Raw genomic sequence first — 27,687 nt, 5'->3', positions numbered from 1 at the left:
TTATATAGCCCCGCCTCTGCGCCCAGCGAAACACCCGTATGTCGGGTGATGCTTCTGCCCCTCCCTCCTTCCGGAGGAGCAAAGACGGCCCCCAGCCTATGGCCTGCAAGCAGGCTCGGCTGGGAAGCGGCCGAACCTTGCCCCCCCAGTCGGAAAGAAGAGGCAGACACAGTTGTTGGGTTTAAAACCGGGCCGCTTTATTATAATTAACAAATATAACTGGCAGGGGGAGAGAAAACAGACCAGACAAGCCCTGGGGTCAACACCTGGACCCCGCCTTGTCCAAAGGGCGAGCCACCCTGCCCCCAGCACAAACCCACCGTAATCGGGTTGTAACTGAGCGGCCAGGCCTCCAGCCATCACCAACCGGGCTGGAACGATCCCCATGGAAAGATCCACCCAGGTGAGGCTCCCTGTGTTCTGCATCACCGTACTGAGCCGTTTAGCCCATCTACGGTTCCTGCAGACCACCGCACCAAAGGTGCTAGGCCACAGGTGCTCCCCTGGAAAAACCCTGTGGCCAAACCTAATCCAGCCACCGCCAATGCCAAGCCTCTGCTTAGGCATTAGCGCCCCACCGGGTGGCCCAGAGCCAACCGCACCCCCTGCCGAAGTTCGTCTAAAAAGGCCCGGTTGCCCAAATTAGATAAATGAACACCGTCCGGCCGATACAGGTCGACTTGATCGACCTGTATGGCCGGATGAGGGAGGTATATTCCCAGTCCCCCCTCCATGGCCTTCTGAATGGCCCTATTGGCCTTGCGTCTGGCCCGCTCGATTCCACCCGGCGAAATGGCGTACCTCCACACCCTGCGCGGCAAAATTGCCGACCATACCAATATGACCCCAGGCCACCTGCGACGAATTTCGCGGAGGTCAGCCAACGCCTGCTGGGAAAGAGCCTTCCCCCGCAGCAGCCCCAAGTCGTTCCCTCCCAAGTGAACGACCAGAATGTGTGGAGGTAATGCCTGCCGCTCCCTGAACAAGAGTGGCATGATGCCGGGCCAGCGCAGCCCCCGACGACCCAGCCATTCGACCGTGGCCCATTCACTGAGACCCAGCTGGGTGCCCACAGGAGACCGCCTGGAGAAATGGGCAGCCCAAAAAACCATGCTGTGCCCGCAGATGAGAACCCGCCTTCTCTCACCCCGAGCCACAGCACCTGAAAAAACAAACAACAGTCAGCAACGTGCCCAACAATTAACCAACCCCCCCACCTACCGGCTAGGTGACCAGGGGGCGTACATAAGACTTATAAGCCGCCGAGCGCCATCGGCCAATATGCTGAATGGCAGAGGGCGTATAGCCCATAGCAGCAGCTGTAGAAGCCGCCCCAATCCGAAAGGAATGCGTCCCAAATTTGACGCCAGTAAGACCCAATCGAACCAGGGCCTTGCTTGTGACCGACCAAAACTGATATTTGGTAAGAGGAGAACCGTCGTCATGCCTAAGAAAAGGACCTTGGGCCTCGCCCCTGAGCTGGGCGTAACGGCGAACGGCCCTGACCGGACATAATTCCTGCGAAGCACACATGCCGATCTTGATGACGGTTCCCCTCTGCCTCTGATCAGTCTTGGACCTGCGAATCGTCAGAACCAGCTGACTATTGGTGATTTTTACATCTCCGGATTGGAGCGCCCTCTCAGAAGTGTCGGCCTTTGACTGCACTACTAGCTCGCTTACGCGCAGGGCCCCAAAGAAGGCCAACAGCGAGGCAGCGTGGAATAACGCCGCCTCAAATGGGGAAGAGCAGACCCTAGACCAACCCCCGAACAATCCGCGGAGGACAGACGGGGATATGGGCTGTCTGTCATCTACCTGCCGTACCCGCTCACGAGCCCAGCCCTCTAGCATCTTCTTAACCCTAAAGTCTCCGGTGGGCTCCGTGAGGCCGCGGGCCTTGCTTTCAAAGGCCAACGCTGCCAATTGACCCCTTATAGTTTTTAGCCCCAGGCCTCTTTCCCTCTGGTGCACGCAAAATTGCATGATGTGCTCCACAGGGATCGGCCAGGAATCCGGGAGTGCAACAGCCCCCCTAAACTCACCAAACTGAGCGGTCGCTCTGGCATATGCCCTCCTTGTACTAGGTGCTAGCGCCAACTGAATGGCCCTACCGGCTTCCTGTTCCCAAGCCTCCAGAGCTCCGCGGGCATTTCCGCCGGACATGAATCTGCCTCTGGGGCCAACTGCCGGAAACGCTCCATCTGTTGGCGAGACAGAGCATCCGCCACACCATTGCATACCCCCGGTACGTGCCTAGCCAGGAATAAAACATTCAACCGGAGGCAACGCAGGGTAAAAAACCTAACCAGATTCATGACCGCCGCCGATTTTGAAGTTAAGGAATTGATAACATGTACTACGGCCATGTTATCGCACCAAAACAGGACTGAATGGTTGGCAAGCTGCTCCCCCCACAGGCAAACAGCCACCAAGATGGGGAAAAATTCCAGAAACGTGAGATCTCTACAGAGCCCGCTATCCAACCAATCAGCCGGCCATTGCTCGGCACACCAATGGCCCCTAAAATATACCCCAAAACCGCTAGCGCCGGAAGCATCCGAGGAAATCTGAAGCTCCGCCTCAATCTTCAGGTCCTCCCTCCAAAAGGAAACTCCATTGAAGGACTCAAGGAACTCCTCCCACACCTCCAAGTCCGCTCTCATTCCAGCATTAACACGGACCCTATGGTGGGGGAGGCGCAGCCGGCCCATGGCGTCGCAAAAGCGTCGCAAAAAGGCCCTACCTGGGGCCACCACTTTGCAGGCAAAGTTAAGGTGGCCCACCACCTGCTGTAATTCTAAAAGGGAAACTTTATGCTGCCCCTTCAAGGCGGCCAACCGACTCCTAAGGTCAAAGACCTTATTCTCCGGTAAACGGGATGTCTGCTGGATAGTATCCAGCTCGATGCCTAAAAAAGTAAGGACCGTGCTGGGGCCCTCGGTCTTTTCGTGTGCCAGTGGCACACCAAGCTCGAGGGCTAACTCCTGAAAGGAGCGTAACAACCTGCCGCATTGACCAGATCCTGCTGGGCCTACCAAAAGGTAGTCATCAAGGTAATGCGCAGTGTCGTTAACCCCCGTTCTAACCCTGAGCGCCCATTCCAAAAAGGAACTGAATCGCTCGAACGCTGCACACGAAATGGAGCATCCCATTGGCAAAGCCCGGTCCATGTAGAATTTCCCTTCAAAGGAAAAACCCAATAACTCAAAATCATCAGGGTGGACAGGCAAGAGTCGAAATGCAGACTTAATGTCGCATTTCGCCAACTCCGCCCCCACCCCGCATCCGCGAACTACTTTGACCGCCTGGTCAAAGGAAGTATAACGCACGGAGCAAAGTTCCTCCGGGATAGGATCGTTCAACGAAGCTCCCCTGGGATAAGACAAATGATGTATAATCCTATACTCACCAGCTGCCTTCTTGGGTACCACCCCCAGCGGGGACACCCTCAATGCTGGCACAGGCGGTACATCAAAGGGTCCTAGGACCCTGCCTTCCTGGCATTCTTTAGCTATTTTTTCCCGAACAACATGTTCGAGTCCAACCACCGATTTAAGGTTGGGAGCTACAAAGGGGGCCCTACGCCCCCTGTACGGAATCCGAAACCCCAGCGTGAAACCATCCTGCAAATAGCTAGCATCAGCCCTGCATGGATATGCGGCCAGTAGCCTATTGAGAGCCGGCAGGCAGATGGGGCTGGGCCCCTTTTCCAGGTGGCTGTGAACCGCCGCCGCCGCCTCCGGGACGCTTACCGCCCGTTCCAGGCTTAGATCTACTGCAGGCCGACAATGCGTGGGGCCCACTGCACAGGGGACATTCGTGACGGAATTTACAGGGCTTCCTGGGACAGGCCCCCTTGGAAGCGAACTCCCAGCACAACAACCGGGTTTGAACCGGCTGGCCCGCGGGAACGCGGGCCGCTGGGGTGGACTGCTGTTGCTGAGATCTCTGCACCAGGTGGCCGCTGTCGGACCTATCTCCAGCGTTTGGTTTTGCCGGAGCCATCAGCTGCAACCACAGCTGCTGGTTTATTTGGTCCCACGGCATTCCCGGATTGACGGCAGCCCGCATCCGGAAGGCTTCGTCGTACTGCAGCCAGGCTGCACCGACGAAGTCCGTATAAGCCCTATAGATTATGTCTACATATTGAAAGAGGGCGGCCGCCCTAGCCGGCTGCGCTCTTGCAATAACCCCGGCATAAATCAGAAAGCCGGGCAACCAATTTGCCCAGGACCTGTCAATCTTCCTACGCTTTAGCTTTTCCTTGTCCCTGTCGTCAAGCTCGTCCTTACTTTTCTTCTCGAGCTCTCTAAACAGGAGACCAAAAACGTCCACGTACTCCCCGCGGAGGATTCTCTCCCGCGTGGTCGACGTCAGATGATCCCCCAACGGCAAGGAGGTGTCGCCGTAAGGAAAAGCGTGAAAGGGGATGCTGGCATAGGGGTTCGGGGGGTAGAACCACCCTCCCCCTTGAGTCGCAGGCCATGTTCCCGGCAACTGTGCCCCCTGCTGACCACCCCAAGGCAAAAAGCCAGGTGTGGGCAGCGAGGGTGGGGCCGCGAGCGGCACCCCAGCACCCCCCTGTTGACAAATAGGGGCAGGAACTGCGTTGGACAGCAAACCGGGGGTATGAAAACCCCAAGCCCATGGCTGAGCGGGGCCCACCTGCTCACTAGCACCTAACCACCCAGGCCCCCACCCCAACCCACTCGGACCCGGCAAATGAGGGGTCGGCTGGGCGGGGCCCCAAGGCCAACCCGGAACTGGCAGAGTAATGGGCTTACCACCATCACCAAGAAAGACGCCCGAGCCTCCAGGAGGCAGCGGCACACCGCTTCCAGATGCCCCTTCACCCGATGGCACGCCTGATGGGCCTTCACCTGGGTCCTCCTCCTGGTCAGGTTCCAGCGGCGCTTCGGGCTCCGACTGCCCACCCTGTAAAGCAGACAGCCTTGCAAGTAATTCAGTTTCAAAAGTCAGCCGCGCCGACCTGCCGGTGGCACGGCGACGGCCCTCCCAGATGGGTGCACCCCTGGCGACATGGTCCTGTTCAAGGGCCTCCAACTGATTGATGATGGCAAGACGAACCCGCTCACTCTGGCCCTGATCTTCAACTGGGGCTCCTTGTTGACCCCGCCCACGGGGTGGGTGAGCGGGCTGCTTGCCCTTGGACGTACCCTGTCCCTTTTTAGGAGCCATACCACACGGGTGACCAGCAATGAAACAAGGCTGAAGCTAACCAGCCAATCAGAGGCCCCTTCCACACAACCCCCTCCCCACAGTAGGAGGAAATGCAGCCTCTACAAATGGGGTAGCCCAACTACCAAACCCCAGCACCAGACAGGCACTAAAACTTTGAATAGCTATGGCAGGAATAACCAGTGGTCTTCTGCACACAAGGCAGAGCCTTTTCCACTGCCCCTTAGACCTTACAACCCACGGGTAATGAAAGGATGACAAGAGGGGAAGGCTCCTGAAGGCGCAAGCCCCGGGCCCCGGGTCCTCCGTTAAAGGGAGCCAGGGGGGGGGGTTTAAAACAACAGGCAAGCAGGCCCACCCCCAAAGGAAAAACCCCCCGGGAAAGGGGACCGCCAAATGCGCGGCCAACAGCCCCAGCCCCTTTAACAGGAGCCGCTTCGCGCCGCCTCCCTGGCCACCCCCAAACTTCGAGGAAAAATACAGGCCGCTCGCGCGCTACTCAGCCGCCGCAAGCGCGTCTCGCCGGCAACGCCTCCCCGCCAAACAGCTGATCCCTAAGGCTCCTCTCCGATCGCCGCCGCAAGCGCGCCTCGCCGCCCAAGACCCGCCGAACAGCTGATCGCTGTAGAAGCTCGCTGCGCCGCTCCAGCCAGCCGCCGCAAGCGCGTGAGCTCCCCCAACGCTGCCCAGGCCTAGCCCTGCAGCAGCACAAGCAACGTGGCTCTCCCACAGAGAGCCGAATCCAACTGCGTGCTAGGCGGGAGCCGGGGCTTATATAGCCCCGCCTCCGCGCCAGCGAAACACCCGTATGTCGGGTGATGCTTCTGCCCCTCCCTCCTTCCGGAGGAGCAAAGACGGCCCCCAGCCTATGGCCTGCAAGCAGGCTCGGCTGGGAAGGGGCCGAACCTTCTTCTGTGTTAGCAAAAACCACTGTTTGTCGTTCTGGCTTTCATGGCCACCAAACCAGGAATCAAGATGAGAAAATGGGTAAAGAAAAGACTGGCAACTTCCATTGTCCTTTCCTGCTCTCTTATTCAAGCAGGCATTTGTACTGTGTGGCTGGCACCTCTCCCCCATTCCCAGATGTTGACACACTCTCAATTACAGACGAAATCATACTGGAATGCAATGAGGCTTCTCCAGCTATGTTCTATTGTTTCTTGGGCTATATGGGTTTCCTTGCCGTTGCCAGCTTCAGCTTGGCTTTCCATTCCAGGAAGCTTCCAGACAGTTTCAATGAAACAAAGTTTATCACTTTCAGCATGCTGGTCTTTTGCAGTGTTTGGTTATCCTTCATTCCAGCCTACCTGAGCACAAAGGGGAAATATATGGTGGCTGTGGAGGTCTTCTCTATCTTGGCTTCCAGTGCAGGGCTGCTGCTTTGCATCTTTTCTCCCAAATGTTACATTATTGTGTTGAAGCCTCAACTGAACAACGGAAGCAGCTTATGAAGAGGAACCATTGAAGAAGGTGTGTTTCCCTCAGGAAATCTGCAGTCTATTCTCACATTTACCACTTTACAATTAAATATGCATTGGGAGTGTGAGGGGCTTTAACAAAGCCTTTGAGTGAAACAAACAGCATTGGAAAATATAATTTCTGAAGATGGTTATCATTGGTATTTGAAGTACCAATAAAGATATAGATACCAAATAAAGAAATGTATCCCTGTTGAGAATGATCTCGAAGTATTGGAAATAAAAATGTGAAGTCTAAATCACAACACAAGATAATTTAATATAAAATTTGTCTTTTCAGATATGCTGGTTTGGAGATTAAAATACCCTGCATTCCATATTATTGTTGGCTTTGTGACCTCTGCTATATTATCTTGAAAATAGTTTCTAATATGGAGATCTATTTCTACTACTATTTCTGTGTTCATGAATAAAGAAGTATTTAATTTCCAACTTGTGTGTTGAGTGGTTTCTTTGTTCCAGATTATTTCACAATCAATTCAGTGGTGGGCAGACCATTGTTTTTGACCATTTTGGCTTGAACTTATCATTAAGTAAAGTAGAAATTAAAATGTAATCAATGCTGATGTAAGTGCCATAGCATGTGGAATAATAAGAGTAATCCTTTTCCTCTGGATGTAACTGTTTTCACAAATATAAATAAATAGATGGATGAATGAATGAATGAATGAATGAATGAATGAATGAGAGTAGAAAAGCCTCTAAAATTTTCGCTAGTGGAGTTGTACTCCTATTATTCATTTTAAGATTATTGTGTGTTTTAGCAAATGAAGATTTGTCTAGGTTATCGTCTGTTATGTAGTTTTAATCTCTTCCTTGTTTTATGTTTCCTTCATAGGAAGTGGATAATTTTGCCAGAACTTCTGTTATAAGTGTGAATTGATCAGAATTCGGTGTATACAATGTCACAAGTGTTACCAATGTACTGTCTATGCAATCATTAATAAAAAGATTCTTGCCCAGGGGATCAGCCATGGATTTTATCTGAATAAAAAAAATTATGTTGGAAATTAAGATTGCCACTCCTCTAGCTTTTGAATTTCCTGTGGTCTGGAACTGAATATAATTTGAGAGATTTTGATATATGTATTTTCTAAAATATACATAAATGTTTATTGACAATTAGTATTTTAAAGTGCTTATATATGTAGCTTAAGAGTACTTATGTTTACATTAGTTAATATTAGGACCAAAATCAAAGTTATATATTCTTAAATTCAACTTAAATTGTTTACTATGCAATCTTTCAATTATTTTTACCAATATCTGCCCATGTATATTTATATTTTATTATTTGTTTTTGAATTAAACACAATTTATCTGTTATAGGTACTAACACAGTGTTAGTCTATTGAAATAAATAGCTATATTGGATAAGTTAGTAACACTATTATATTCTATTAGCAGCTATACTAATAATTTGATTTTCCCAATACATTTTGTCCTTAGTATTTACTCAAATACTATGTTTCTGTCAATCCCAGGCCCTAGAAAGGCCAGGCTGATTGCTATAAGGCCAAGGGTCTTTTTGGTCACAGCCCTGAGCTGGTGGAATGAACTCCCTAAGGACATTACAGCCCTGTGAGACCTATTACAATTCTGCAGGGCTTGTAAGACAGAGCTCTTCCACTGAGCCTTTGACTCATAAATCAGAGACCATTGCCTTGACTGGATTGAATGGAGTCACCATGAAGCTGGGACCTCCTATTTTATCTGGAGGACTGATTAAGTGGTATGAAGAAAGGAGGGTGCACTGTATCATATTGGGGGGTTTAGGCTTTTAATGTTGATGTGGTAGCATTTATTGGTTTTATTGCTTTAATTATTCTGGTTGACCTGTAAGCTGCCCTATGCAAACTTTGGAAGGGAAGATGGAATATCAGTTAAATAAACAAATAAAGAAAAACATCAGGTTAAGTCAGGACACTGACCTGCGCCAATCACAGTTTCAAGTGAATAAAACAGGGATATTCAAAATCTTCCCAGCTCACTCTGCTCAGGGATATGAAGCATTCATTCCTGCCCACCCCCCCAAGGAAGCTGACCAGGGTTTTGATGCATACCAAGAAATCAGTTAAGGTAGACATGGGCTGAAAGAGAGATGCTGAAATGAAGGAACTTAGTTTGGGGTGCCTCAGATCCCCAGAATTTTGTACCATTTGGCCTCTGGGAAAGGGAATTATAAGTAGAAATATGTTTCTGTGTGAAACTAGCCTGACTATGTGCCGTGATAGCCATAAAGTTATTAAAGAATATTCAAATTAGTGGTGGGGGAGGGATTGTGACACATCAGTAGGCTCTGCAAAGGCAGGGCAGCAGTTAGAGTAGTGTACAGCATGATTAGGGAGTAAGATGGGGCACCAAAAGTGACATGCTATTACTGTGGGAAATACTGAGGCCAGCTGACCAGCTAGGAAGTTTAAAAACTGGTTGAGGGGGTAGCAAAGGAGAGGCTTCTGTGTTTGGAGAATGAGATTTGGATGAAGAGCTTGCTGTAGAGAAGTGTGCAGGAGTGACACAGAGAGTGCAGCTGTGGAGCTCACCATAGGTGTCACGAGAAGGCCCACAGGGAAGCTTGGGAGTTTCCTAACTTTATGTGGGAAAGGCCAGCAGACAAACAAATTAGGAAATGAAAGGACCGAGAAGAAAAGACAGGGCTGTTGTGGTAAAGGGAAACTGACTGAGCAGAAGATGAGAAAGGACTAGCGGGGGAATGGACTGACAAGAACATTGGGAGAGAGACAAATGGAACAAGGTAGGTAGCATGTAGTGGAATATATGTTATAAGATTGCTATAAAATGATGTTGGGAGAGGTGCTAGCAGAACGCTATATCTGTATTAAAGGGGTCAAGGAGGAACTTAGGAGGGTGGTCCTGCAGATTTGGCAGGAACCCTGGTCTGAAGCCACTGTCAGGGTCACAAATGTCAATAGGTGTGTGTGTGTTATGCACTGTAAAGTTGCTTTCAATATCAATTCAGCTCCATGAATTCATACCTCCTTAAAGTCTGATTCATAACAACCTCTCTCAGATGTTTCAAACAGAACATATGAGTGCCTTCATTAAGTCACAGTTCACATCTTGGCTCATACTTCTTTATTCCTCCTTTCAGCTTCTCCTAACACGGTGATCAGGGCTTTTTTTTGTAGCAGGAACTCCTTCGCATATTAAGACACATGCCCCTTATATAGCCAATCCTCCAAGAGCTTGGCCAATCCTACAATAGTTTACAAGGCTTTTATTACAGGGCTTACTGTAAGGTCTTGGAGCATTGTCTACATCAAGGGGTGTCGCTCAATACGGAAAGGAGTTCCTGCTACAAAAAAAAGCCCTGAAGGTGATCAACATAAAACCTCAGCTTCCATTGTTATCATGCTCTGTTCTGCATATATCAATAGTTATCAAACTCTTAATGCTGTGCACTTTCAACTTTTGTGGCAGGAACAGGCATCAGTTAGTATTCTTTTGCCAACAAACAATTAGGGACTGAATAGTTATAGGAAATGCAGAAGGGATAATTATTTCTATACAAAGAATGTACAGACAGCATGATTCCACCACCACCCCCAGTGGTTTTTTTTTTCTTGTTCAGGCAGCAAGACTACCTGTGTCTAGCTGCCCTACTAAAGAAAAGAGGAAAGTTTTATTGAAATTCAACACAGATTTTTTCCCCCAACTGTTCTATTGACAGCTCTTTCAAAGTGTGATTATTGCCCCTGTAATTACCAAAAAGACTACTGCTTGTGAGAGTCTCCAAGGAATTTCAAAGATCATTAGACAAAATTAGCATCTCTGGATTATACTAGAAATACAGCAGTTGGCATTTGCAGCTGGATTAGGGGGAGGTAAGGTTATGATAGCTATAATATGTGAAATTGTATTTAGGCGATGCCGCAAGACAGATGGTTTCAAACTGGAATTACTTCAACAGTCATGTGAGGAGACTGAAGTCATTATTTTGATCAGGGCTTCTTCTTTTTTTGTAGCAGGAACACCTTTGCATATTGGGCTACATACTCCTGAAGTAATCAATCCTCCAAGAGCATACAGGGATATAATTACAGGGCCTACTGTAAGTTCTTGGAGGATTGGATACATAAGGTGTGTGGTTTGATATACAATGGAATTCCTGCTACAAAAAAAGTCCTAATTGTGATAAACTGATTGCAAAATGTTATCCATTGTGGTGTTCATTTTGGTGCTTTTATACTCATCCATGTGCAAGGATCATGATGCTAAATGCACAATCAGTGAACCCCTCTCAAGTCTTCCTAAACTTTTTCAAGGAGGAGATCTCATCATTGGGGGAATTACTTCCTTTATGTCGGCTACATCAGATGATTTGACATTTAAGGAACTATCCAATTATATGCTATACGATGTGGCTTTGTAAGGACATTGCTCCTTGTGCATATCTGTTAATATCTGTGCATAGGAGCATGTGTTAATAATGGACAAGCTCTTAAGATTGCATTGAATTCTCGCAATGTAAATCTGTTTAACTATTATTTTAATTTGCAGCCCCTCATTGTCTTTTCATGGTTCCCTGGAAATGACAGATTCCTTTCATTTTATTTATTAGCTTCTTTCACCAATGGTCTTAAACTCAAGATAAAACAAGACAAAATGACAAATCCTGTTATTTACTCTGACCCCCATATGGAAAGTGCTAACTGCACTGTCTTCAGTAATGGAACAAGTTGTTTTGTAGCCTTCTGCTTATCAGAAGAGATGCTCAAGGAATCTTAACAGATTGGGTATAGTGGTTGAATCTATTTTATTCCAAACTACACACTCCAAGATTATTCATGGAATTGAATATAAATCCTTGTTATTTCCTGTTAGCACTTCAAGGCTAGGGGTTGTGAAACCACACATTTTAAACATTTCTCCGCAGTTTCTGCGGACATAAGAGCATAATAAAGCCACAGCACTTACTCCCTAGTGGGATATTAAAATATAAATAATCACCCAAAATACACAGAAATATCCTTCGAATTAGAGAGGGGTGGAAATTTATATTAGCTGCAATCTGACCATGCCTCAAATAAGTCCAATGTCCTGATAGCATAACTTATATTTCATGTCAGATATGAATAATCAAGCCTGAGGTACAATGATATTACAAAAATGTTGCTTATTTACTCTGGGGTTTGCTTTTTTTTTGTTACAGTGTACGGACTAGTTATTATCAACATGCCTTGGCTTTGGCATTTACTGTGAAAGAACTCAATGAAAACCTCCAGCTCTTGCCCAATGTCACCTTGGGCTTCCACATACGTGACACCTACCTTAATGCACGAGAGACTTATCATGCTGCAATGCAACTTCTCTCTATAAAGAACAGATTTATTCCCAACTACAAGTGTGACCTCCAGAACAATCTGATAGCAGTTGTTGGAGGAGCTGAAGCGAAAACTTCTCTCTACATAGCAAATGTGTTATCTATCTACAACATTCCACAGGTAGGCCAGGTATTCAGAATTTGAATGGACTCCAACGTATTGTCAATGTTATAGAACTTTCTTATCTCATTTTTCATGGCCAAGAAAAACAGATCTTCTAAATTATTCATACCTTCATGATATAAGCCTTTTAAAAATATTTATCCACATGAGAATATAGTGATTCCAAAATTTAAAACATATTTCATTGTCTCTGTCCATGCCTTATACTTTTAGTTATACTTGAGTATTTGCTGCCTTTCTATAAAATGTCTGGAACAATGTGGAAACATAGTAACAGAATATTACCTACAACAAAAAGCAAAGGGAAGGGAGTTCCAGAATCCATGACAGACAGTGATAGCCAACCAGATTTTCATTAAAGAGTGCACGGAAGGAGTATGACCTTAACTTGCATCCAATTAGTTTGGGACTTTAGATGATTAAAAATAGACTGTAAGTGAACTGGGAGATCTTATAGATGATACAAGGCAGCTGAATCTGTTCTTTTATCTGATGAAGGGAGCTGTTCCACTTGACAGAGTATACCCTGAAAAACTTCTTAATCTTGAAGGTGCTACTGGATTCAACTTAGCTCTTCTTCACTATAGTGATCCCCAGCTAACATTCTGAACAAATGCAGTCCCATGTATGGCATCTAGCTTATCATTACTATGCAATGTAATTGTTTTAGATTCAATAGCAATGTCTGATTCACAAATGGATGATGACAAATCCAAGTACGGTGATATATTCCATGTCTGAAAGGGCTATTTGGCACATTACATTTTGTGACTGAAAGCTCTTCCATACAAAATGGTGTTTTGAACATAAAATTAACTCAAAAAATGAATAGCAGAATAGGGTGAAACATCCAAAAATCTTTTTTAAAAAGAATCATTGGTGCTAAACACACACCTCCCATTCCAAAAAGATCATTTGAATTCATCCAGATGTGTAGCTGTTACTATTTTTTCCTTGAAATTTGAAAGCTGTTAGTATTTTAAAAGTACCACATTGGACTCCTGTTTTAGTTTGCAGCTACTGACTAATAACCTTTATTACGGCAGATGCTTTCATGAGAATTGATCTAATTTCATCAGATGTATGCATCTAGTTCTTCCTCAGGCCTTTCACATTCCCAGCAAATGAAACCATTTTCATTTCTTCTCCATAAATGACCAAAAAACAGAAGCATAGGTTATTTTCTTAACTGGAAAGTATGCACATTTTTAAGAGCATGGATTCATTCACACCAATTAGTATATTGAAACCTTTTCACTCTCACTTTTTTCATTTTCTTCCCAATGTTGACTTCTTTTAGCTCACCTACAGTTCTACGTCATTAATGAATGAAACCTTGTCCGGACTTTCCACTTATCAGATGGTGCCAAATGAAGCCCAGCAGTACAAGGGGATCCTGCAGTTAATTCTGCATTTCAGGTGGACATGGATTGGGTTTATTACTACGGATGATGAATGTGGGGAAAGATTTCAGCATGCCATAGTTCCTCTGTTTTATCAGAATGGCATCTGCGTGGCCTTCATATCAGAACTCCGCCAGAACTTTATGATAAGTTCTTATTTTGGCATGATGGAATATGCATTGAAACATTATGGCATTGTAATGGAGAGTAAGGCTGATACGGTTGTTCTTTTTGGAGACACTGTTACTGTTTCATTTATTAGATGGGTCATAAGACTTTCAGAGGATGGGTTCACAACAGCAAAGACTAAAGGTAAAGTTTACATTACGACTATTCAGATGGATTTTACATCTTATTATTATCAAAGAGATTGGGGCAACATGATCCTTCATGGTGCAATGTCCTTCACGGTTCACACAAATGAACCTCCAGGATTCCATCAGTTTCTTCAGAGCAGAAAGCATCTTAGGACCAAAGGAGATGGCTTCATCAGAGATTTCTGGAAACAGGCATTCCTCTGTGAATTCTCTGAGTCACAGCAAAAGAAGGACTTTGATAAAAATTGCACTGGGGAGGAGAAACTGGAGAGCCTTCCAGGTGATGCTTTTGAAATGAGTATGACCGGTACTAGCTACACTATCTATAATGCTGTCTATGCTGTAGCACATGCTTTACATGACCTGTATTCATCTCCTTATGGACACAGAAGAATGCTGAAGAGGAAGAAATACAGCCTGTTCCGTCAACTGTTATGGCAGGTAACTATCTTAGTTCAAGTCTAGTCCAGTGTTTAGGTTATCGCTTTTTAATTGTCAGCACCATCTATTGCAGAGTACAGCCTGTACTAAATGCAAGTTTTAATCACAATCTATCACAGACTGCAGCCTGTGTAAAATGTAATCTTGGAATGCAAATATCTCTTGTTATAATTTAAACCTTTATCTTGTTCTTCTTGAGAACAGTTAATCCAAATGGTTCTTGAATCATGTTAGAGAAGGGGTGTGGCAAAGGGGGAAATGTGACATCTAAGGAACTGATAGTTAATGGCAGCCTGTAGGACACTAGGCAAAAGTTGGAAATCTGTAGAATTATTAACATTTCAGTCTTAATACTGAGTTAGGACAGATAGCTATGACTGGAAGATTAGCAAACTAATTTAAAATAGAGCCAAAACTTCAGATTTTTGGCAACATGGCATGACTTTATTTTATACATAACACAAAATAATATTCAAAGCATGATTAAACCCTTATTCAATTTATGAGGAAAACTTAAGCAAATTTCTCTCTATATTTTAATTTTACCTGTTTTAAGAAGAGATTGAGAAAGAAATCTTTTTTTCTGTATACATGCTGAATGCTGAGTTCTCTATCGATACTTCAATTTGTTAATTGTTTCCTTTGTTGTTATATGTTCATTGTAGGGGGTTTTTCCTTGGGGGAGGGGTGAATTTTTGGTGTTGGTGTTTGTATCCTTTTTATGCTTTGGTGCTGATGTCTGTATCTTTTTTTAATCAATTTTTTTTACTATATATAGATGTATGTATGTATAATTTTAGAATTGTAAGCTAGAAAGGACTTACAGACCATTTAGTCCAACTCACTGCATAATGCATGATAGCCTAAAACAACCCTGACAAATGGTTATCCAGTGTCCTCCTGTTCTTGTAGGATACTTAGCAGAGTGCATTAGAGCGCAGTGGAAATAAAGCAGCCACAGCACATATTTGTTTAGCTTCCAATTAGAAGTGTACTGAAAAAATTAATAAAGGATTAGATGGGAAGAAAATCAATAACAGTCTACCTCACAGCTGCAAAACTCATTTGTTATGAGGGGCAGATCCAACATAAATGAGACCTTGTCAAGGCGGGCCATGTGTGTCATAAAATGTAATGCCCTGTAACGGAGATATAAACTTTATAGAGCACAAACACAACAAAAGATTTTTTTAAAAAAACATTAAAATAAAATGTCCTTAAAGCATTAGCACACTTGCAATATTAACAATCTTTGATAACTGACACTTCTTGCTCTGAATTATTGCATCAAAATCTGAAGTCTGTGCTGTAACAATCCCGAGTATGCTGTTCTGGTGTGTATCTGTAAGTTGCAAACCACATACATACATACGTTATTATTACAGTCAATGACCACTACAGTCCAAACAAACAGGACAAATCATATTAGGAAATCCTTTAAAATTTAAAATTTAACAACCGAGTCGCAAACTTCTGATTTATTGACATCATTAAAGAAATCTCATGGCCAATGCTCTGTACCCAAGCACTCAGGAAAAAGATGAAATCACTGGGCATTGCAAGCTTTTGTACATAACTTACTTTTTGTGGTCGTCAGGATAATGCAAACACACCATGACGCAGACTGAGGGCAATGTGTTTATCTACAAAACTATACTCTTCCCCAGAAAAACAACTGCAACTCCTATGAGGCAGTGCAAGAATAGAGAGACAGTAATGTATACTGGTCAGTATCAGCCTACTATCTGGGAAACCTAGGTTCAGAATCCCCAGTCTGCAAATGTTATGTGTTGGACATACACCGGCAGCCTAGTACTTGTTGTTATTCCTCATCTAAATAGTTTGCCATTTTGTTGTTGTTCAGTCGCACAGTCAAGTCCAACTCTTTGGGACTCCATGGACAAAGTCACATGGCCCTCCTGTCTTCCACCATCCTCCAAAGTCTGCTCAAATTTGTTTTTGTTGCATCAGTATCGCTGTCCAGCCATCTCATCTTTTGCCATTACTCCTTGTCTAAATAGTTCACATTGCTTTCCTACTGAGAAAGATTGGGTCATGAGGACATGAATACGTGAAAAGGGGGAGGAAACATAGTTGCACCTAGGGCAGCCCTGGCAAAATGGGGTTAATAAATAAACACAAAAACACACTACGCATGCAGAGTAGCAAGGCAAAAAGCTTTTACATTGAATAAAACTAAGTGGGCAGCCATGTTGCTCTGAAGCTGTAGAACAAATCAGGAGTCAAGTGGCACCTTTAAGACCAACCAATTTTTATTCAGAACGTAAGCTTTCGTGTGCTCTCTTAAGCACACTTCATCAGACGAAGGGATCAGGTATTGTGAGCTGAAATACAAGCAGTTTGTTGATTAAGAGGGCAATAAAACTGTTGGTCCTAAAGCTGATTTTTGTATTTCTCCCCTGCTATTGAGGCAGCCAAGAAAAGAAACCTCTCCTCACTTTTTCCCACTTCCCCCTCCTTCTTCCCCAGAAGGGGAGGACCCTCAGCCAATGGAGAAGCTTAGCTCTATAGTTCTATTGTGCAATTGAGAGATCCTGGGACAGCTCTAGCTTTGCTTCAGAGAGCTCATCCACACCAAAGTCTTTCATCAGACAGAAGATCTACTCAAGTTTACTTCATGCATTTGAAGAAGATATGTATTCAGCCTCAGTAGCTGACTTGAAAAATTGTGCTTGCTTTTGGCTAATCCAACGGATGAGGCTGTTTCCATAGAAACACATGCAGCCATTGGCTGAGTTGTAGTCAATTTTGTCTTCACTCCAGTCCATGTATCCAGCCAATCTTGTGAATGTCACAAGCTGAGATCCTTAGTTTCAGGTCTGCTGTTCTTATGAGGCTTGTAGCCAACCTCATCGGCATTCCAATCATAGTAATTTGATGAATCAGCTTTTCTGCACAAGATTCCAATAGCTGCAGAAATGTCAGGTCTAGACGCTGTACTCAGATCAAGAAGCTTGCCTATTGCCTCTCATTGTTCAGGTTCTTAGCAATTTCTTGTGCATCCTCTTTGCTTTGATAGCACAATGTCAAATAATCCAAGCATACCAGTCTATGTTGATACCGTCCTTCTTTCAGTTTTGTAAATAGGCAGGTCTCTGCCTTTCGATATCGAAAGTTTTGACTTTGTAGCACCACAGTTAATTTTCCATTCCATGTTCTGACAGTTTCTTCAGGTCCATAAATGCTTCTTTTAAAATTGGCATTTGAGATTCTTTTTTTCCATTTTCTTGAAAGCTATATGGTCATTCCATGTAGATCTTTTCAGATAAACCTCCACTGAGGAATGCTGTTTTAATGTCCAGGTGTTCAACATGCATTCTTCTTGATGCTGATATAATCTGTGGTGTGCTTGACAACATGCAAAAGTTTCAGACATTTATTTCCAGCTAGAGCATTCACTCTTAGGTTGCATATTTGCACAAAAGAAAAACTTATGTGGTGGTACCCCTTAATTGCTTCTTTGTGACTGTCTCACATTAGTCTCTGTATTCTCTAGCCTATCATCGCCTGCCTCCCCTTTTGATCGTGGTGTCTCTTGTTGCCCTTCCTGTAGCTTGGCAGTCCTGGAAGGTAGCCATCTGGCCATATCAATAAAAGAAATTTCTTCAGCATCTTGCCTGGTTTCCATTGTGGATTCTACTCTACTCAACATCTGATTGCTTCTAAACTAACTAAGATTAATATACAGTACATTCAGTTTAACCTTTTCACGACTGAAGTGATAACACTTGCAAAACCCCAACCTCTCCAATCGTCCATCCTATCCTATCCGAATGGGAACATCTATCTGCCCTCCATAACTCTTGGAGTTGCAAGTTTAAGAAATGATCCAATGTCTTAGTTTCTCACTGTAGAGTTTCTCCCCTTGGTTCACTATCACATGGTCTTGGCTGCCATTGAGACAGAGTTCTAGTGTGAAATAGCTTCTAGTAAAGAGGAAAGGTAGCTAAGAGAGTTAAGAGTAGCTAAGAGTGGTGAGATAGCTTCTATTTTGCATTGTCCACTCCTTGGAGTCATCTATCTTTTCCTGTCCCATGAGGAAGATCTGCTCTTTCTGTTACTAGCAAATGAGTTGTGCTGCTTTGTAGCTTCTGAGCTTGTGCAGACCCAATTGTTGTCAACTTTGATGTAAATGCTGAGATGTAAGGCATTTCTCTAAAATTATTATTCAGTATTATTCTTTCATGGTATCTCATCTAATTGCCAAGTGCCCCTCTAAACCAAACATCTTTGCTCTTAAGTGGGAAAAAACCCAATGTTGAGGGTAGAATTTCCTCCCATTCTGGTGGCAACAAAAAGCTACAGCTGGGAAAGGCCTTTCCTCTTCATAGCATGAAATACAAAAAAGAACAGAAGTAAATCTGGATGTGTCCAATAAGGATAATAAAATTATATATCCAAAAATAAAATGGAAAATCATAAAACTTTCAAACACAGACATACGGCATTTAATGGTCTCCTTTTAAAAAACTGTATTCAACTAACAGCTGATCCTCATTTGTGTTTCTCTTTTTAATCTAGCTTCATCGCTATCTGAAAAGCATCTCATTTAATAACAGTGCTGGGGAGACAATTTCATTTGATGCCAGTGGAGAAGTCACAACAGGGTATGATATTATCAATTGGCTTGCTTTCCCAAATGGATCTTTTTTCAAAGTGAAAATTGGAGAGATTCATCCAGAAGCTCCTCCAGACCAAATGCTTACCATTAATGAAGAGAGGATCACATGGAACAGCTGGTTTAACAAGGTAATCTGGGAAATTCAGACAGGTGAGAGTGGATTGCTGGGAGCGATGAGGTAGGGTTGGTGAGGTATAGAGTTATATCGTCCGCAAAAAGGCTTAGCTTAAAAGCTCTAGACATTACCAGGACACCATAAATTCGAGAGTCATCCCTAATTTTAATGGCAAGGGGCTCAATTGCAAGAGCGAATAAGAGAGGTGAAAGAGGGCACCCTTGACGAGTACCCCTAGACAATTTAAAGGAATCTGAGTTAAGGTTATTAATTCGTAACAGGGCAGAAGGGGAGAGGTAAAGAGAATCTATAAGACTGCAAAATTTGGGACCAAAGTTCATTCTTTCGAGTAGAGAGTGGAGATATCTAGGCTCAACCGAGTCGAAGGCTTTCTCTATGTCTATAGATAATGTGCAAGCATCATGGATGGCCTTAGATTTGCAGCGATGAATTAAGTTCAACGTTTTTTGGGTGACGTCAGTTAGGTCACGACTAGGGATTAAACCTGACTGATCTGGAGCAATATAACTTGCTATGAAGCTATTCAACCTTTTAGTTGAATACTAGCAAAAAGCTTGTAGTCTGTATTTAGGAGGGATATCGGTCGATAAGATCTAGGGTCCAGTTCATTCCTTCCCTTTTTGTGCAAAACAATGATCTTGGTGAGGCTCCATGACTGGGGAGTAAGACCAGTATCTAGGATATGATTAAAAAGAGGCAATAAATATGGAGAAAGTGAGAGGCCATGGGCTTTGTAAAATTCGGAGGTAAAGCCATCAAGGCCCGGGGATTTGTTTGTACGTAAAGATTTAATGGCTTCGGCCAGTTCCATTTCATCTATGGGATGGTCAAGAAAGCTCTATGAGGTTCTAGTATCGTGGGGAGGGAGTCAATAGATTGAAAGAAGGTTGAGATCAAATCTGAGGATGGGTTTTGAGATTGGTATAAGGAGGAGTAAAATTGCTTAAAGACTTTCAAAATGGATTTAGAGGAAGTGCATAAAGTACCATTACGGTCTCTAATACCCTTCACATTTAAGTTAGCAGCTTGACGCTTGGCTTTCCAAGCCAAGAGCCTTTGGAATTTAGGGCCTCTATAACAATAAGCCTGCTTAGTGAATAATAGGTTGCGCTTAATTCCGTGTGTTTCCAAAGCTTCTAGCCGTTTCCTTTCTTCTTGCAATTGGAGGTAATTATAGTTGCCCCAAATTTTTATTTTGCAAATATTTCGAATCGTTGTTCTTAATATGAGTTTCCTGAATGCAGATGATGTCCGATTGTGTTTTCTTGAGTTGGAGAAAGGTTCTTCTTCTTTTCTTTGGTTCATTAAGTCCATTAATGTTTATCGAGGTAATTTTTAAACCTGATCTACTCATTTTCCTTTACTCTTTAACTATCTGGTATTCTTTTTTTCCCCTTGGAAACTTGAGATCTAGTCCTTACTCTATCTTCCTTTTCTCTTGTAGCTTCCTCTTATCCTATTCTTATCAAATTTTCTTCTTCATTGTTGTCTTCCAGTCCAGATTCCTGACTCTCTTGTTGTACATGCCTACTCCAAAAGTCTTGCACTTTTGTCAAGTGATGTTAGGTTATATCTTTTTCTTTGATAAGTAAAAAAGATCCCCTCCGGGACTAGCCATTTGAATAAAATAGATTGCTCCATTAGCCAAGCCTTTAGCTTCTTGTATCCAGTTCTCCTGCACCTAACACTCCAAGGGACCTCCTTCAGCACTTTTATTTTATGTCCTTTCCATATTAGTTCCTCCTCTCTCGTAATCTTCAGAATTCTCTCGCTCATTGCTACTCTCATAAATTTAATATGTACTTTTTTCGTATAAGTAGATGTCACTCTTTTGACCCAATCTATTTCAGCTACCATTTCTTTCGCTGTTTGTTCCTCATCTAAAGTTAATATTTCTATAACTTTTTTATAAATATCTTCCCCTTTTTCTTCCGGTATATTTTGCAATCTAAAAATGTATAGTGCTTTGTCCCATTCTATCCTAGTTAATCTATCTTCTAGTTGTGAGGTTTGCATTTTGGATTCTCTCATATTGGAAGCAGCCACTTTCCCTTGTTCTTCCACTACTTCCACTTTTGCAGCTAATTTATGTATTTGTTGAGTATTGGCCAATAGCTGTTGTTGGAAATATTCCACTTTGTCATTTGTTTTTCTTATTTCTTCTTTCAACTCCATCTTTAATTCCTCCAGTGCTTCTTGGTTTTGTTTAAAGCCAGCAACCATAATATTTTGTAGCTTGTCTATTGCATCTTGGTTTATAGATGCAATAACAGATTTCCCTAAACCTGGGGATGTGCCCTGGGCTATCTTTTTAGCTTTAGCATCCATCTTCTAAGGAGGTTAGGGGAGCTTACTTCTAGCCCTAAACTCTATATTAAAACTCAATTTTGTTTCCTCTGTACTTTAGACTTCTCACCACAATGCTTACAAAATATTTCTATTATTGTAATTCAGGTTATACCTCTAAATACCTCCAAAATCCCCCTACTGGAATATTTCAGCAATCAACAATCAAAAGCAGATCAATAGGAAGTAGATACATATATCAGTAACAGTCAGCTTTACATCTCTAACCTTTAGTTGGAACAGCAGTGCATTAACAATTGTCACAAATAGTAATTCGCCCCTTTAAGACTCACAGTTCTTACTTCACCAGGCCCCTCCTTCTTCTTCCCACCAAGCTCACACACATATTATACAATTAGAGCCACCTCCATTTTCTCTTGAGAAATAGCCCATCTAGATTTAAATGTCTTAAGTCATATATTCAATAGACCAAACCTTTTCACACAAAGTTTCTTCCTAAAGTGATGTTTCCAAGCCCTTCTTCAAGGAGGAGACAGCCGCAGCAATACAGAAAGAGAAAAAAGGAAACCCTGCCAATAACTTAACTTCACTCCATTCGCTCTTCTGACACCGCCGTCTTGCACTTTCCTCTCCTCCACCCCTTTTCTTCACTCTCCTTCTCCTTTCGCCTGTCTCACTTCCCCCTCTTTATAAACAGTTCAGTTCAGTTCTTATTCTTTCAAACTCAGTCAGTAAATAGCTCTCCCCCTCCTTCCAATTTTTCTTCTTCCCCCGCCTCCAAACCTCCAAACACTTCCTTTGCGTTTCTTCAGCCACTTTCCAATCTCTTCTTTCTTAATGTCTCTCCATCTCACGCAGTCTTCCACCTTCTCAGCCGTCTCTTTAGCGCCATCAAGCAAACCTTCCGTTTTAACCTCTCGTCACTCCAACTCGCACAGTAAATTCCACACCGCCATGCATCTCGACTCCTTCCTCCCCTTCCTCTCCGCCATTCCTTCCGCTCTCTCCGACCGTCTCACCAACACTCCTCTGCACCGACGTCTCCGCCGATCAGCAGTAAGTTTCCTTTTAATTCTTATCAGGATATGGTTATTCTATGATTGAAAGTAGTCGCTTGTATCTTTCTTTCCTTCCTTCCTTCCTTCCTTCCTTCCTTCCTTCCTTCCTTTCCTTCCTTTCCTTCCTTCCTTCCTTCCTTTCCTTCCTTCCTTCCTTCCTTCCTTTCCTTCCTTCTTTCTTTCTTTCTTTCCTTCTTTCTTTCTTTCTTTCTTTCTTTCTTTCTTTCTTTTCTTTCTTTCTTTCTTTCTTTCTTTCTTTCTTTCTTTCTTTCTTTCTTTCTTTCTTCTTTCTTTCTTTCTTTCTTTCTTTCTCCATGAGTGCTATATTAAGGAAACAAGTTGTGTGTTGAACAGAAGAATGATTGAAATGTCCCACGTGCACTTTCCCACGTGCACTTTCTTCAAACAGAACAAGAGTCCAAAATGTCAACTCTTTAAATAGGGGTTAGTCAACTTCAAGATGAGGCCTAGCGTTCTCCTAAGATTACAACTAATCTCCAATTTACAGGGATTGGTTCTCCTGGAGAAAATGGCAGCTTCTGAGGGGCAGATCTATAGCACCATGCACCCAAAGATCTAAAACATTATGCACCCCAAGTTCTCTCTCTCACTTTGTCCTCCCAAAGTACCACCCCCTTCAGTTCCTCTAGGACAAGAGCTGGCAATCCTGCTCACCCAAGCTGGGACCATGTCAAAGACTGGGAATGAAATCCTTCATCATTTCCATAAAATATAACAGCCCAGCTGAAGTAATTGAACATAAGGAATTTCAATCAATCTCAAAAGCCTTTATTGGGCATATATCAGATTATAAACAAACAAATAAACAGCTACAGAAATAACAAAAGCAGTCATACGCAGCTATACATTGAACAGTCCATCCGTGATTACCATACTCAAGAATGAAGCAACCTTTTCAGTTATTTCAGATGACAAGCAATTCAGAAGACAGCAAACCTTTACAGCATCTGAGCAGGCTGTCATTTTGAACAAAATTGGACCGAGAAACCTAAGGCTTATAGTATCGTATAGGGGACAATAAAGAAGAATATGGGACAATGAGTCAACTTGTTTTAAAATTATATATACAAAATCTTAATGAAAGTGGGATTTTTTTATATCTACCATCGGTAACTGCTGATGGGATTGTATTGCATCTGGCAAGGCTAAATTCTCTATGCAGGAGCTTGGGAGTTCTACTGGAGCCTTCATTATCAATGGAGGCCCAGATAGCAGCCATTGCCAATCGGCATTTTTTCATCTGAAGGCGGGCAAGGCAGTTGGCCCCCTTCCTAGAGCGTCGGGACCTAGCAACAGTGATCCATGCAACGGTCACCTCAAGGTTGGATTACTGTAATGCCCTCTACACGGGGGCTGCCTCTGTGCCGAACCCGGAAGCTACAGCTGGTGCAGAACGCGGCGGCTAGGCTGTTATTAGGGCTCCTAAAATGGGAGCACATACAGCCAGGGCTACGCGGACTGCACTGGCTGCCAGTTGTATACTGGGTTCGCTACAAAGTGCTGGTTATTACCTTTAAAGCCCTATATGGTCGAGGACCTGCCTTCCTGAAGGACTGTCTCTCCCCATATGAACCCCAAGGAGCACTGAGGTCAGTGGAGAAGAACCAACTGACTATCCCCGGGCCGAAGGAGGCAAAATTAAAGAATACTCATACACGGGCCTTCTCCATTGCAGCTCCACACCTATGGAACCAGCTCCCATAAGAAGTTTGGGGCCCTGCAGAGCCTTGAGCAGTTCCACAGGGCCTGCAAAACCTTCCTCTTTAGGATGTCCTTTACCTGACTGAATGACTGATGGACTCGTCTTAAGTGATTCTGCCATCATACTTACTTGCATCTAATAATAAAGCACCAGAAATGTTAATTTTAAATTGGAATGTTTGAAGTTGAATGTTGATTTTAAAATTTATTGCATAACTCATAGTACAGACTGATTATGTTGTTAGCCGCCCTGAGCCTGCTTCGGCGGGTGAGGGCAGGATACAAATAAAATGTTGTTACTGTTGTTGTTATTATTATTATTATTATTACAATTTTGGAACATGGAGAGTTGATAAATAAGAAGGCAAATGACCAATGGCTGGGGAAATTCCAACATTCAGAGGGGAACATAAGGAATTTGGTGATGAATGAAGCAAACACACACACACACTCCAGAGGGGGTATTGACCTTTAATAATTTGGAGGAACAAAGAAAATGTTATTTTACATCTGCTATTTACAGTAAGTTTTTTTTTCTGCCTCACTTATGCATTAGACACAGCCCCTTTCTGTCTGCAGTGAAAGTTGCCATCCAGGTTCTAGGAAGCAAATGAAGGAGGGGGAGCCATTTTGCTGCTATGATTGTATACCATGTCCAAAAGGGAAGATTTCTAATCAGAAGGGTAAGGCATTTGTAGTCCAATCCTGAGCAAAGTTACACCTTTCGAAGCATAGGAGGGATCTCATTAACGTGGTGTTTTGAGTCTTGTAAGTAGGATTTGGAAGAATCTGGTCCAAATCCCACTCTCCTATGACAGCTTGTTGGGTGACTATGGGCTAGTCACACATTTCAAACCCACAGTGCTTTACCTGGGAATAAAATGGAACAGAGGAAATTATTTATTTATTTATTTATTTATTTATTTATTTATTTATTTTATTCTATTTATATCCCGCCTTACCCCAATGAGGTGGCTCAGGGCGGCTTACAACATAAAAAATTAACAAAGATCAGTTTAAAATACATTAATAATTATACAATAAATACATAAAAATACATAAAACTCACATCAATATGTACTGTGCTACCTTTTCTTGTTAATGTTAGTTGCTTTTGGTGCCCATTGTAGAGAAAGCCAGGTTATATTTGATATATATAAATTATTAGTTACTATAAAATAAATGTAGAATGATTTTAATTTCTATGCCTTGAGCTATTGTGATATCACTAGGGGGACAAATGCTAACTGGGAGTATACACTGATGGTGTTATTGACTGCTGGTGATAACACAAAAAGAAATCGGTGTTTTGTAGTGCCACATATACTTTCCAAAATATGGCTTGAACTGAACATCAATGCCGCCCCCCCCCCTCCCCAATGTCCATGGTAACTTGGAAGAGACCAAAGAGAGGAAAGGAAGTCTTTTACCATGGAAAATGGCAAAAGCACTCATGCAAGGATCATAGAAGATGGGGAAATTTTGCAATTTTGTTGTTGCTTAGTACAAGTAAGCATAGACAATATTTGCACTATTGAATGAACTATGTATACCCCACTAATACCCCAATAAGCCAATCAACATCATTCTCCCCTCTATTTCATGCTCACAACCAACCTGTTTTTTGGTTAGACTAGGAGAAAGACCTTAAGGTCAGCTAGCGAGCTTTCCTGACAGAATGGTTCTTGCAAACCTTACTCCAGTGCTCTGTGTACTAAGTGACACTGCATCTCTGGAGGAAGTCACAAGGTGGTGGTAGATGCCAATGAAACACCATGAACAGAACTTTCGCACCTTAGAAATGGAGTCCTAGGAGGCTATTGCCAGCATCAGAAGTCTTGATAGCTTTCCATAAGCAAGGCCCCTAACCCCAAACTGTAGCTTTGGTGTGATAGGACACTGGTAGACAATTACAACTCTGCTTTACCTCATGACCTTTGACCAGTTGTTCTTTCATAGTTTAAAATCTCTCTATTGGTCCTGTTACCTTATATTTGACAAGCGGCAGCACTAGGATGGCATCTACCACCACCAGCACTCCAGGCAAGACACCACCCCCATTGCCTCCAGCCGGACAAGCGCTGCAGCCCAGCGCCCATGCCTCAGAGCATACGCACTGTATTGCCACCATGGCTCCACCTCCCAAATCTGTACTGAAAGAACAGATGGGAGGCAGAGCGATGGTAGTTGGCCAGTTCTCAGGCACGGGCCACCATGCTAGTATATATCCCTTGCCCTCCTTCAGGCCCACACCCCTAGGCAGCCACCTCTGTCTGCCTTGTAGACATTCCGGGCCTCTATTTGAAACTCTGAGAAACTGGCACATTTAAAGAAGGAAAATCCCACAACTGAATACACTTTTGGCAACAATTTTTGAAGCTATTCCATAGGAGAGTAAAACAAATAAATATTCCTCTTGCACATCTCCAGTTTGTTCAACCGAGCCCTCACAGGTCGCACCTATAGAAAAAGTTGTGGAGTGAAATTCAGATGCTGTGAGACCCACCAAAGGATCCTCTTAAAGTCTGAGATATGGGAACAGATATGGGATTTGGAGAACACTGAAGCTGTCCCTCCTTCTCTCAATCCTCTCTCTCTGTTTTACAGACTTGGATGACTGTACCCAATGCGGACAAGATCATTATCCAAATGGGGGACAAAACCAATGCATTCCCAAATACATCACGTTTTTGTCTTATGAAGAGCCACTGGGGATCACTTTGGTGACTATTGTCTTTTCCTTTACTTTCATCACTCTTTTCGTACTAGGAATCTTTATCAAGCACGACAGCACCCCCATTGTCAAAGCCAACAACAGGAACCTTACCTATTCTCTCCTGATCTGCTTCCTCCTTTGCTTCCTTTGTGCTTTGCTCTTCATTGGTCAACCACAACTGGTGTCCTGTCTCCTCCAACAAGTCATTTTTGGCATGGTCTTCTCAGTTTCCATTTCTTGCGTGTTGGCAAAAACTCTCATGGTGGTTCTGGCTTTCCTAAGCATCCAACCAGGAAGCAGCCTGAGGAAGTGGGTGGGGAAAGGAGTGGGCATTTCAATTGTGATTTCCTGTTCCTTTATCCAAGCAGTCCTTTGTTTTGTGTGGCTGGCCACTTCTCCCCCATTTCCAGATGCTGACATGCAGACAGAGACTGAAGCAGTTGTACTGGAATGCAATGTGGGGTCTGTTACCATGTTTTACTGTGTTCTGGGCTACATGGGCTTCCTGGCCATTGTGAGCTTTGTGGTGGCTTTCTTGGCCAGGAAGCTACCTGACAGTTTTAACGAAGCCAAATTCATCACTTTCAGTCTATTGGTCTTTTGCAGCGTTTGGATCTCTTTTGTTCCCACCTACCTGAGCACCAAGGGAAAATTTATGGCGGCCGTGGAGATCTTCTGCATCTTAGCCTCCAGTGCTGCCCTTCTGGGTTGCATCTTCGCTCCCAAATGTTACATTATTTTGCTGCGGCCTGAGTTGAATAACAGGGATCATCTGATAAGAACAAAAGGACAATAAT

General features: G+C 43.6%; 1 protein-coding gene across 1 annotated transcript; it reads left to right on the top strand.

Moving 5' to 3' along the window:
* Positions 1 to 5,043: 5,043 nt before the first annotated feature.
* LOC132583142 (vomeronasal type-2 receptor 26-like) lies at positions 5,044 to 27,686 on the top strand. The gene is made up of 6 exons (XM_060254815.1): positions 5,044 to 5,147; positions 11,854 to 12,145; positions 13,449 to 14,309; positions 18,852 to 19,079; positions 24,731 to 24,857; positions 26,782 to 27,686. Exons 1-6 carry the CDS (start codon positions 5,044 to 5,046, stop codon positions 27,684 to 27,686), a joined length of 2,517 nt encoding a protein of 838 aa, XP_060110798.1.
* The last annotated feature ends 1 nt before the right edge of the window (position 27,687 follows it).

Source organism: Heteronotia binoei, chromosome 15 (assembly GCF_032191835.1).
Source record: "Heteronotia binoei isolate CCM8104 ecotype False Entrance Well chromosome 15, APGP_CSIRO_Hbin_v1, whole genome shotgun sequence".
NCBI lineage: Eukaryota > Metazoa > Chordata > Lepidosauria > Squamata > Gekkonidae > Heteronotia > Heteronotia binoei.
The sequence above is the reverse complement of the archived record's forward strand: the minus strand, read 5'-3'. Positions and strand labels throughout refer to the sequence as shown.

What these genes read in the sequence shown, in the direction of transcription:
- LOC132583142 (XM_060254815.1), top strand. Translation starts at nt 5,044, where the DNA reads ATGGTCCTGTTCAAGGGCCTCCAACTGATTGATGATGGCAAGACGAAC. An exon ending in CTATCTACAACATTCCACAG is followed by an intron (nt 12,146 to 13,448) that starts GTAGGCCAGGTA and finishes GACTTCTTTTAG; the next exon opens with CTCACCTACAGTTCTACGTC. An exon ending in GGAACAGCTGGTTTAACAAG is followed by an intron (nt 19,080 to 24,730) that starts GTAATCTGGGAA and finishes CTTATGCATTAG; the next exon opens with ACACAGCCCCTTTCTGTCTG.